Below are 11,809 nucleotides of genomic sequence, written 5' to 3'. Positions count from 1 at the left end.
GGCTTCCTTGGCTCAAGAAAGGAGGTAAGAATCCAAGGCTATACTATCCAGATGGTATATTCTGTGTAACTACGCCCTCAACCGCCTTCATCGTGATGGAGCACGGCAAAACTGCGCGTAACCACATCTTCAGCCCCACGCGCTGTTTTCGTGCTAATTCCAAATCACTTGCATTAGGCTACGGGCATGTCTCAAATGTATCTTTCCTTTATGCCAGGGTGCTCACAACGACTCTGTCTCTATTTTCTCCGATGCTTGTTGTATCTGTTGATGTCGTCTTGATCCATTGCGCCACAAAGCGCCAGTCTCTTCATGTCTTCGGTTATTTTCAACCCATCTCATGGCTCTGGCGTAGTAGATACTCTGCAACTGTTGCTCAGCTATAGGCCGGGGTCATATGGCTAGCCTTTTACCGGGACAAAGGGACCACGATGACAAGCATCAAGCAAAGATCCCCGGTTGCACAAAACTGTTTTGTGCGACCCATGTCTTCCGCATCCCTTTCTGATTTCTATTCTGTCTTTTTCTTAAGATTCGTCTCCTGTAGAAGTATTCTTAGCAGTTTGATCTCTCTCTCGCCCTTGAGCTAACAAGTTGCATCTTTCGCCCATAATCAATTCATCTACTGTTTCTGTTGCCTAATGTCATCTTCCGTCATGCCGGCGTCGACGCCAGTTTTTCCTCGAGCCGATAGAAGCCCTGATCCCGGCCATAGACTACGGCGTGCCTTGGCTCCGTCTGCCCCTTGTTTCTCTGCCCCGGCTACTTCCATCATTGTAGTGACCACGAGCTCTTCCCATGGCCGCAAAGCACGTTGTCGCTCTCCGTCATCCCCCAGCGTTACTCCCACATACAGCTCTACAAATGCTTTTTCCTGCACTTCATTAAAAGCAGAAACTCCTTCTAAAGCGGAAATAGGCATTTCTGGCCTATATAGAACCGGCTCACAACCTCAATCTACCATCACCAAACTCCGGGCCTATCTCGAGGTCCCGCCAAGCCCACGCCCCCACGCACATCTCCATCTCAGTGCACTCAGACCTTCCACACAAGACATCGCCGCCGCACACGCTGCCATCGTCGCCAACATCAGCAGCGCGCTAGACCCAAAGCTACAAGACTACGCGCACCAGCTACACGCCGGACACGCGGCAATCGCCAGCCAGCGCGACAAAGTGGAACACGCGACAACAGCGCTCGGGCGCGAAAATAAAATGTTGGGCCGGTTAATTGGCGAAGCGGAGCGCATGGTCAAGGAACTCGGCAGTCTACGCAATTGGGCTGAGGTCCTAGAGCAGGATATGCTGGTTTTAGAGTGTACGATGAAGATTGTTCGGGGCGACGACGACGACTAGGACAAAGGAAAAAATGTTAAAAATGTTAATCACGAAGAGGAATACGAGCAGTACAGTGATTATGGCATCGTGTAAATACCAGAGTCGTGTCTAGCCGGCGAGGCACTGCCGAGAGCTGGTGCGAATGCTACAGCCAAGCCCCTCCCTCCACATTGGCACCCCATCATCCACCAGAGCTATATAAAAGCGCTGCTGTGGCCCGACAGAAAGGCTGCAGTATCATAAGCCAAGATCCCGTCAGTCTAAAGATGTCAGGGTGGTTATACTGCAGAGTCAGTTTTTCAATATTCTTAGTTTTGAGTTCCCTCACGAAGCGTCTCCAATAGCGTAATAGAAATATGTAAATTTGCAGTAATGTGGCATCCACCTGCGTACCCATACTTCTGTCTATACGCCCCTGTGATTTATCCGCTTCATAGACGCCCGCTCCATATCCATAGCAGCCTAAACAATGCCAGGAAGCATGACAAAGCGCTTCTTCTTGTACTTGTCACCGAATTCCTTCCGATACGCGCGCTCCTTGCCCTTGGCCCAAACCGACATCTGGGCCACACCAATGGTAATGAACAGCGTCACAGCCCAATTTCGGCTGACCAGAATCACGCCGAGCCACGAAATCGTCTCGAACAAGTAGTTTGGGCACGTGACCAGGCTGAAGCCGTAGCCGTTCGGAACCTTGCGCTCGGTGCCACCGCGCGACCGCAGCGATGAGAGGTGCAGGTGCACAAGGCCGTTTGAGATTTCGCCAAACACGTAGACGGCAAGGCCAGCATAGTCGACTAGCGGCTGGTTGGCCGTGGCGGCTAGCGAGGTCGGCGAGTATATGGCCCAGGCCGAGAGCAGGCCAGAGAAGACCCAGTAGAAGAAGGAGTTCTTGAAGATGTTGAAGGCCGGCATCGTGCTGGCGGAGAACTTGTGCACAAAGAGCGTCTCGAGCTCGCGCTTGAAAAAATGCAGCACAATCATCCAAAAGGCAAGCTGCTGTGTGTTGGAAAGCGGCGTGGTATCGGCGCCGGTGTAGATGTACGGGCGGAGAGCGACGACGGCGACGTGAAAGAGAATCGGGCCAAAGTATTCAACCAGGAAGACAGTCTTCCAGGCAATCTGAGGGCCTACATGAAGATTCAGTCAGCCAAGTAGTCCCACGAAGGGACTCGAGAAAGTATAAAAGCTTACCCAAGTCCTTAACTAGCAGCTCACCGCTAGCCATGACTTCAGTCTCATTGGAAACCAGGGCCTTGCGATCTTTGATGGTCTTTTTGGTCGCGGGGTAGTAAAGACCAATTCGGTTTTGATCACGAATGCCGCACTTCTTGGAAATGATGGCTTTGACATCTTCAATTGTTGCCGTGGAGGGCACCGTGATCTCTGACGGGAGCTTCTTCAGAGGTTTAGCTATGGCGGAGGTGATGGTTAGTATTGATTATAACCCTTACAATTCTAGGCGAGCAAAACTCCATCCCAGGCTGCCTTACCTCTGTTTGAGAGCTTCAGCGTAATGGTTGACGCCATGTTTGCTATACAACCGGAATGTGGTAGTTGTATTGTAGGCAGAGTCGCAAAGCCTTCAAGCACGTATCGTGAAGCTTGTCTTGTCCCCCCAACTTGATGAGATCCTCCAAATTTGTTGAGATTGCTTAGTCATCACACAGGCCAATTTTTTCGGGTTGAGCCCGGCTCTCTTTTCCAAACAAATGTGGGACCCCGCTCCGAGACTCCGGGATAATCATTAGAACTGTGTATACATGCGTGTATGACGAATTCCCATGTTAGAGTTCACATAGTATTTTCTTTGTTGAGTGAATCTTGTTTTGAAATTACAGTCTGGAATTTGGCGGCGTTTCTTCTTACAGACAATCACAATATGCACTCTAACTGAACGGTCCCATGTACCACAGCTTCAAGTTCTCTGCAGCCATAGACTGTTGATTGTTGATTGATTGTGATAGCATAAGATAGATGTGGCACTCCAGCATGACTTCCAGCATTGAGTGGCGCACTGTAGACTGCTGTGGCGTTGGCACACAAATCGAAGCCCTATCCACTTTTAAAGTGGGGCGGTAAGCCCTCACAAAAATTGGCGAAAATACATTGACCAAACCAAATTTTGAAGATCTCGCTTTGGTCCTTGTTCCGATTATCATCCAATTCGACAACTGGTTGACCAGCATATTCGTCAGGTCAGTACGATACCATATCCCTTTGCTTGCGGCTAGCGTCACGACAGACGATAATTACTTCGAATCGACTTTCGACTACGAACTGCGAAGCAACGTCTTTGCCGTCATGCTGCCGTTTGGCCGATCCCCAATTCCTGGCAAAACATTGCTAGCCACCCAAATGTGACGATAAAACTGACTCTCTCCTTCTCTTGTCCACAGAATCAGACAAAATGGGTATCTCCAGAGACTCTCGCCACAAGCGCGCCGCCACCGGTGCCAAGCGCGCCTACTACCGTACGTGATATAATAACCATTCGAAGCCCGTATGCGGACTCAAACCACTTTTGAGAACCATGCGTTCTGACCTTTTCGATAGGGAAGAAGAGAGCTTTCGAGGCTGGCCGCCAGGGTGCCAACACCCGTATCGGCCCGAAGCGTGTCCACGTTGTCCGCACCCGCGGTGGCAACCACAAGTACCGTGCTCTCCGTCTCGACACCGGTAACTTCGCCTGGGGTTCCGAGGGCTGCACCCGCAAGACCCGTATCGTCGGTGTCGTCTACCACCCCTCCAACAACGAGCTGGTCCGCACCAACACCCTGACCAAGTCCGCCGTCGTCCAGATCGACTCTGCTCCCTTCCGTCAGTGGTACGAGGCCCACTACGGCCAGCCTCTTGGCCGTAAGCGCCAGGCCGCCAAGGAGGAGCCCGAGCCCAAGTCGAAGTCTGTTGAGAAGAAGCAGGCTGTCCGCTTCGCCGCCTCTGGCAAGGTCGACCACGTCCTCCAGAAGCAGTTCGAGGCCGGTCGTCTGTTCGCCGTCATCGCCTCGCGCCCCGGCCAGTCTGGTCGCTGCGACGGCTACATCCTCGAGGGTGAAGAGCTGGCCTTCTACCAGCGCAAGCTGCACAAATAAGCGGTTTCACCCCAATAAAAAAAGCGTGTATTTTCTTGTCACGACGAATCACTAGTCAAGTCCATTGTCTCTCTTGCTCATATAAAAGCTACCGTGATCCCATGTATTATGTGAAATGATGTCATTGTTTTCTTTTGTTTTTTCTTTGGCTGGGCGTCAATATGAGGCGCCATGAGTAAAACGAGGGCTCCCTTTGTCTTGGCATCATCTATTTCTGCACTAGTGAACATTGGACGCTTTTGGTCTTACCGCTCCCTCGTTTTCCAGTGACGGGATTACATAGATTTTGAAACTAGTTTAACTACACGAGTCGTATGCAATAGTCAACTATACGAGCATCTCGAACGAGTATCTTGAAGCGACACAACAACTTTAATAGACACACCGAGACATGCACGCACAAGACAAAAAAAGACTGTTAGAAACAAGAATAAAGTAAATAAATATGTCATCATAATCTTGAAGAAAAAGAAGAGGGGGGGGAAACTAAGACTCAAGCTCATCGCAAACAATACATGTTATAAGGCACGACGAACAAAGAGGCGAACAAGAAAAGAAGAATAGAGAATATCCACCAACAGGATCAAAAAAAATAAGTTGTGAGGAGAGGCGTAACCACATGAAGGGAAGAAACAACGAAACAGCGCAAGGGAAGAGAGGACCGTGGATGGATACAAGAAGAGATGGCGCCTGGGCCAGTCGTACAAAGCCATGATAAGAAGAGAAAGAAGAGGAAACACTTAGGAACGGACAACGCCACAGGACGCATGTCGCCGAGTTTGTCTTTGGTGTCAGGTGATTAGGAGAGGGCGCGTACCAAGCATTATGATGGGGAAGAAGGGACACAGCCGAGCGGGACGTGCAAGATGAGGAGGAGGAGGAGGGTCTAATACCAACGCAAAAAAACCAGTAAAAAGAAAAAGCAGAGAAATAAAGGTAAGAAAGTCGAGGAGCAGAAGACACTGCACGCTGGGGCTTATGCAAACTGCCGCTTGAGATCTGTCCATTTCCGGTTCAGCGTCTCGTGCTGCGAATTGATCTCGGCGTACTTGAGCTTAGTCTGGACCAGCTCCTCCTCGAGCGTAGCCAGCTCAGCCTCGAGTTTCTGGTTCTCCTCGTGGACCTTGAGGTTGCGCTTCATCAGATCGTCGCGCTCGAGGTTCCACGTCTTTTCGATTTCCTGGGGCTGATGCTCAATAACGATGCGCAGCTCGCGCACTTGGCCGCGCAGGCCCTCGTTTTCGTCGCGCAACTCTTCGTTCTCGACCTTTGTGTGCACGAGCTCGTTGGCCATGGCCGTCTGCTCGCCGTCACATGCCTCGAGGCGCTCTTCCATCTTGCGCAGGCGGATGGTCAGGCTGGCGTTGGACGTGCGCAGGTGCTCGAGCTCGGCCTCATGCTCCTTCTTGGCCTTCGTCTGCTCCACCCACTCGTTTGTGTACGTCTTGAGTAGTTCAGGCGTCATTTTGATGTCGCATGCGTCGCGCACCAGCTGATCAGCCCGGTAAACTTCCTTATCGAGGCTGGAGCTGGACGAGCCGAAAAAGCCGTTCTCAAGAATGCCACCAGCGCTGGGGTCCTTGTCAATGTAGACATCGAATAGTTTGTCACGCAAGAAGTTTGTGAGCTGCTGCATGTCGTTCATAGCCAGCAGCGCAGACGCATTCTTCTGCATTAGGACCAGACCAAAACGGAGAATAGCAGATAGGCCCTCGGACAGGATCAAGTCGTAGATTCTCAGTACGAGCTGCAACGGGAAGCGGTACGCAAACAGAGTCAGGAACCACTGTGTGGCGTAAAGGTGAGGAGAAATGCCTCGGCGGTGCAGGTGGCAGTAAAGAGCAGGCTCTAGGTCCTCGAGTAGACGCTCAAACTGGTACAGCCGCATGTGCAAACCAGGCATGTCCTGAATGAACAGATCACGAAGCTCGTAGTGGTTCATTAGACGCACAAGCAAGCAGAAGGCTTCATCCTCGGGCATCTACAGACTAATGTTAGCTTCGGAAGGAGGTCAACAGAGAGGAGGGGAGGCTTGGGAAAGCTTACGTTGAACAAGAGTGGCATGATGATAAAGTTCATGCCCTGGGCGTAGCTAACAGCCTCATCAAATAGCGCATAAGCCTTGCAAACGCCAAACAGGCCTTCTTGTAGGCCCTGGGCAGCGGCATACTTAGAGTAGCTTGTCCGGGCGCCCATATCACGGCGAATGACCTTTTCGAGCTTCTGCAGCGTGGCAGTGTCCTCTTTTTGCTTGCGGGCCTTTTCGGCTGCAGCTGCAGCAAGAGCCTTGACGGAGAGCTCTTCGTTCTTTTCCGTTGTCACGGTTGACGGAGTGGTAGCGTCTTTGGTATTAGAGGAGCTGGAGCGCACCGATGAAGCAGATGAGTCGGTCTTTTCAGCTGCCGCGCCACTGGTGTAGCTTAGTGCAGTGCCGCTGCTGGAACGGTCCATGGTGTCCTTATCAGTGCCACGATTGACAAGTTCACGGTACTTGACCTCGAGCTCCTCGTTCTTGCTCTGGGCCAACACCTGCCAGATGACTCCACGGATGGCGTGGGGGATACCCTTGGCAATGGCAGCATTGAGCTCCTCAGCACTAGAGCGAGCAACAGCGGCAGGACCCTCGTAGACGACATTCTGCCACAGGTCCCAGTCGACTTCAGAAGAAGACATGGCAGAGGGCCCGGCTGAGATGCCAGAGACAGTGCCCGGAGCCAGGCTGGGGTTCGGGTTGGAGACAAGTGGTGAGTGAATAGTGCGGTCAACGGGAGTCTCTGGGTCGTCAGGGGTAGCAGTAGCACTGGTAGGGGACAAAGTGCCCTGGCCGTTGGGGTCCTCGCCGTCGAGAACGCCAGACTCTTCCTTGAGACGCAGAGCCTTGAAGCGGTCCTTGAGGCTGGCACGGTGCGGGTTACGGATGCCATCATCGCTGTCGTTCTCCTCGTCGAGGCGGTCTAGCATTGTTTCATGGTTGCTGTTGACAGTGGCAACAGAGCCGCCGGTGTTGCGGCGGCTGCGGGTGTCCTTGGCGGACATGGCAGAATCACGTTCGCGGGAGCTGCTTCTAGAGAGCCACGAAAACGGGCTGGTGAGTCTGCGGGTGGGCGGAGCGGGGGCCACAATGGTGGTGCCTGCAGTGGTGGCAGGAGTGTTCTGGGCCTTCTTGGGGCTCGTGTTGGGAGACGAAGTCGGGTTGGCGCTGGGGCTCGGGCTCTTTCCGGAAGTATCAGACGCCGCTGGTGACCATGGCAGAGACGGGAAAGCCGAAGTCAGAGTGCTAAGAGACAACGACTTGGTACCATGTGATTTAGTGGAAGTAGAGGAGGCTTCTGCAGACGGCGGCAAATGCACACAGCACGGGTCAGTCAAGCTGTCTTTCTTTGAACGAGAGGGGGCAGGTGTGGGTGTTGGTTGTACTGTGTACTTTCGTATGCTTGTGCAAGACAGACAGGGAACAAGCATCAGTGCTTCTTTTTGGGGATTTAGGCGTATCCAATAAATGGATTAGTGCTGGGTGGCTCATGCACAGCAGAGGGGTTGGCCCATGGAACCACTGGACCACCCGTAGAGCCCATGGCCAGTCCTCACCGCACTTGCGAGCCAAAGGGAGACAAACACCAAACAACTAGAATAGCGGACAACGGATGATAACGGACAATCCAGCCCGCGCAAGCACACAGACTCCCACTGCATAAAAATGGAGCCGGGTGCATGTGGCCAGCGGACACGAAGGATGGGGGAGGTCAAGGGAGCAAGGGCGGTTGGTAGGGCCAGGGTTGGACGCGCGGGAATAAGGGTTGTAGGAGACAACTACAGGGAGGCGGAAAAGGCGGAGATGGAGCTGAAGACAGACAAAAAACACATAAACTCACCCTTTGGCGGCGGCGGGGGGGCCACAGAAGAGTCCTTGGACCCCGCCGGCATCTTCTTGTCGTCTTTAGCGGGCACGGCCGGTCCGGCATCGTCGTCCAGGCTGACATTATCGAGGTTGGCGCCGTTGCTGAGGCTGTGGTCGAAGATGGGCACCATGGGCGTCGTCGGCCGATTGGCCACGGGCGAAGTCACGTTGACCACGGCCGTGGGGGCCGGCATGGGAATTGCCAGGGCTAGGCCGGGCTGGCCCATGGCAAGCAGGTGCTGATCCTTGCTGTCGATGCTGCTGGCCGTGCTTGACCGCTTGCTTGTGCCTGGGCTGCTGATAGGTGATGTGCGGGCCGACGTCAACGTGCCCTTGTCTGTTTTTTCCTCCTCTTCCTCGTCATCATCATCAGCTTCGCCTTCGTTTTCATCAGTGTCGTCTTCCGAGCTCTCGCTGCTGTCGTCCTCATCCTCGTTCTCTTCTTCCGTCTTAGCGAGCGTCCGGGTGTGTATGTTAGAAATCGAGGGTGCCTTGTGAGTTAGAGACCGCACCGAAAGGGCGTCTTCAAAGTTGTCCTGCCAGACGTGCCATTGTTAGCTTTAAGCGGGCCGCGGAGGCCGGCGGCCGGGTGGACGGCACAGTCCATGGGCTTACCGTTTCCGAGTCCATGTCAGACGGAGCATAAGCGGAGCGCGCCTCCAAGGCTTCGGCCATTTTGGCAACATCGGTCATGTTGGCGGACTATGTGTATGTGTATATCTGTATATATGTGGTTTTTGTGCGTGTTCAGAAGCCCTGATGTGGCGTGGACCGTGGTACCGGCTTTATGGATTGTAGAGAAAGCTCGTGGCTATCACGGGATCTTTGGTGTCGTTTTCGTTGGTCTCGTCAAGGGAATGTCAAGTCGTTGGTTATGGTAGAATCGCGTCGCTGGTATTTACTCGTGGAGCTTTTTTAGAGGGGAAACTGAAGATGTCAATCAACAAGGTCAAGCAGAAAAGAAGAAAAAAAGACAATAAAAATAGGACAGCCTCAGGTAACCAGCAGAGGGGCAAAGAAAAGAAGAGCAGAGTGAAGTAGATATGGCAGACGGTACAGCCGAAGTAGCAGTGAGCCAAGAGAAGAACAGGAACAGAAACACAAACAAGAAACAAGAAGACCAGGCCCAGGCGAGCTGCTGATATTAAAGATCTGAACAGTCCCCGTTTAAGGGGGCCGGCGGGAAGAGCAAATAAGGGAGAAGGTCGGGGCACTCCCAGGACAGTTTCTGGGGCTCTGGGAGGCCAGGCGATTCTGTTAGTGTTCGTTGCTCGTAGGGTGTAGGGTAACATCTGTAGCCCGTAACACCAGCAACAGCAGCGATAGCGATTTTTTTTTGGGGGAGGGAGCCACATCAGAGGCATCACAGCGGCACATCTCAGCTCTACACATTCAATGTGTCTCTGTATCCCCATGTGCTTCAGTCTTGACAGGCGCCGCGCTAACAGGACCAGCCCGTTGGTTAGGTCAGGGGCCCAAGGCCTAAGAAGCGCGCCTAGATGGACCAAGCAGCAGAGGATCGAAATTCCTGCAGGGGCTCTGTCTGCCACATTATAGGGGATAGGGGCACCTACCCATGGCCATCTATTGGCTGCCGGCAGGGCCTAGAGAGAATCTCGCGGCCCTATAATGATAAGCTCTTTTATGCTCTGCCAACACCCGCCTTTGAGTTAACCAAGCATCGCATAAGGCAGAAAATAGAAGCCAATGCGCTCCAGGGAGGCATGGCTGTATGCGATATTCACATACTCATGCTCATGCTCATGCTCTTGCTCTCTCTCTTTGCTTCCACATAGCATCACCAAAGCTCCTCAACACCACCCTCTCTTCTGTAGAATTTGTAGGGCTTGGCCTGGAAGCGCCCAGTGCCAGCCAGTGCCAGCCATTCATTCCCACAACCCAAAACTGACGACTCTACAGGGGGTATGACTTTTTGTCCATCTTTTGTGGCCTGGAGCTTTAATTTGTGCTGCACCAGCCTTTTTTTTCCTGTGATTTTCTGTCTCTCCATTCAACCCGACAAAAAATCACAACGTGTTCGCCATTCAACTTTTTTTCAGAAATGGACCAAGAAAAAAAAAACCAGCAATGTCTCAATCTTTTTCCAGACTTCTGAAAAGGATTTAACTAACAAAAAAAATCGAAAAAAAAACACAAGCAAAAGAATACAACCTGACGTTGCACGGCGGGGCCATTCGGGGATCGAACCCGAGACCTGACACATTCACGGTGTTCCGCGCTGGACTGTAAAGCCCGAAGCATCAATCATACCACTAGACCAATGGCCCGTTTGTTGATTTTGGCGCTTCTGATTTTAGTATATCAAGATAACATCTAATAAACCCTAAGTTTTGATGAGCAACCCTTGCATGTTTGACAACCACCACTGTCATCTGCATGTAACTGCCACACTAACTATTCTATCGAAGCCATGAGTGGCACTCAGTAACCGTACACATCTGTGTGTATACTGCCATTACTGATGAAACTTGACCTAACAAGGTAGCCTATTTGTGTGTATAGCCCAGACCACCAAGGCCAACCAGTCTTCTCTAACCCTCCAGTTGTCAACAAAACTCCAATGCAAACAAAAGTAGTAGTTGCTTTCTTGGCCCATCTCGAGAAGCAGTAGCAATTGCTTTGGTCCTGGAGAAATTTTCACTTGCCCTTGTATCTCCACACTTCCGAGGAATCATCTCTTCGTCTTTCTCCCTTCTCCTCCAAGCCCTGCTGTATTTCTCCCTCGCACAATATTTGCTCCTCCATCGTCCATCACCACGAACACGCCCACTGGACAACGCCAACGTTTCCCTTCCAGGACAGCCAAAAGGTCGCCTCCATCCTTCCTTGAGTGTTTGTTTGGGGATTCCGTTCCCTGAACTGAACTGTATATAATCCTGCATTTTATCTCGTCCCACTCAAATGTTCCTCTGGCTTCTCGATTGTCTGTGCTAAAAATCTTGGCTTCTAACGCTCTCCAACCGCAGCTTTCTGGGTCGAGCTTTGTCTTCAGCCGGCTCCTGGTTTTCCCATCTTGACTAACATTCAACAGCTTCACTAAACACATTAGGGTTGTCAGTATCAGCGAACAAGCGAGTCTCACTCTGGATCCAGACGATCTTTTCCTTTGCTGTTTTGCTTTATTCCCGTTCCGTCTTCTCTTGTCATAATCTGCTTGTATCTTGTACACCTTTTCTGCTTACTCACCCACCTCTAACCTGTAAACTTTCACCGCTGGAGCCTTGCCCAAAGCTTTTACTAACCCTGCCTCATCGGTACTTTTTTGTTTCTTGTGCTCTAGCCTTGCCTTGTCTTGTCTTTGCCCACTGCCCACTCACCCCTTCAATACACCCCTCATCGCTGCGGCAGCTTTCCGATTTTTTTTTGCTGTTTCCCAACTTTCTACTGGCCTTGGCCGCGCATCACACTTCTACGACCCGTTCTGTTTTGCGATAAAGTTTTCTGTTCAGTTTTGGAACCGC

The 11,809-nt window shown here is 52.0% G+C and overlaps 4 protein-coding genes across 4 annotated transcripts; 2 read left to right on the top strand and 2 right to left on the bottom strand.

Moving 5' to 3' along the window:
- Window positions 1-641: 641 nt before the first annotated feature.
- BROUX77_007375 (uncharacterized protein) lies at window positions 642-1,355 on the top strand (the record flags this gene model as incomplete). The annotated part of the gene is made up of 1 exon (XM_073752463.1): window positions 642-1,355. One exon carries the CDS (start codon window positions 642-644, stop codon window positions 1,353-1,355), a length of 714 nt encoding a protein of 237 aa, XP_073601668.1.
- A 444-nt stretch (window positions 1,356-1,799) lies between these two features.
- Window positions 1,800-2,867, bottom strand: BROUX77_007374 (uncharacterized protein; the record flags this gene model as incomplete). The annotated part of the gene is made up of 3 exons (XM_073752462.1): window positions 1,800-2,467; window positions 2,532-2,750; window positions 2,831-2,867. 3 exons carry the CDS (start codon window positions 2,865-2,867, stop codon window positions 1,800-1,802), a joined length of 924 nt encoding a protein of 307 aa, XP_073601667.1.
- An 880-nt stretch (window positions 2,868-3,747) lies between these two features.
- On the top strand, window positions 3,748-4,429 carry BROUX77_007373 (uncharacterized protein; the record flags this gene model as incomplete). Its single annotated transcript, XM_073752461.1, has 2 exons — window positions 3,748-3,811; window positions 3,894-4,429. The coding sequence occupies 2 exons, from the start codon at window positions 3,748-3,750 to the stop codon at window positions 4,427-4,429; spliced, it is 600 nt and encodes a 199-aa protein (XP_073601666.1).
- Window positions 4,430-5,405: 976 nt separating this feature from the next.
- On the bottom strand, window positions 5,406-9,020 carry BROUX77_007372 (uncharacterized protein; the record flags this gene model as incomplete). Its single annotated transcript, XM_073752460.1, has 4 exons — window positions 5,406-6,410; window positions 6,476-7,758; window positions 8,302-8,863; window positions 8,943-9,020. 4 exons carry the CDS (start codon window positions 9,018-9,020, stop codon window positions 5,406-5,408), a joined length of 2,928 nt encoding a protein of 975 aa, XP_073601665.1.
- Window positions 9,021-11,809: the final 2,789 nt, after the last annotated feature.

This window comes from Berkeleyomyces rouxiae (assembly GCF_048999995.1).
Source record: "Berkeleyomyces rouxiae strain 22BRR77 chromosome Unknown BrBRR77_ptg000012l, whole genome shotgun sequence".
NCBI lineage: Eukaryota > Fungi > Ascomycota > Sordariomycetes > Microascales > Ceratocystidaceae > Berkeleyomyces > Berkeleyomyces rouxiae.
The sequence above is the reverse complement of the archived record's forward strand: the minus strand, read 5'-3'. Positions and strand labels throughout refer to the sequence as shown.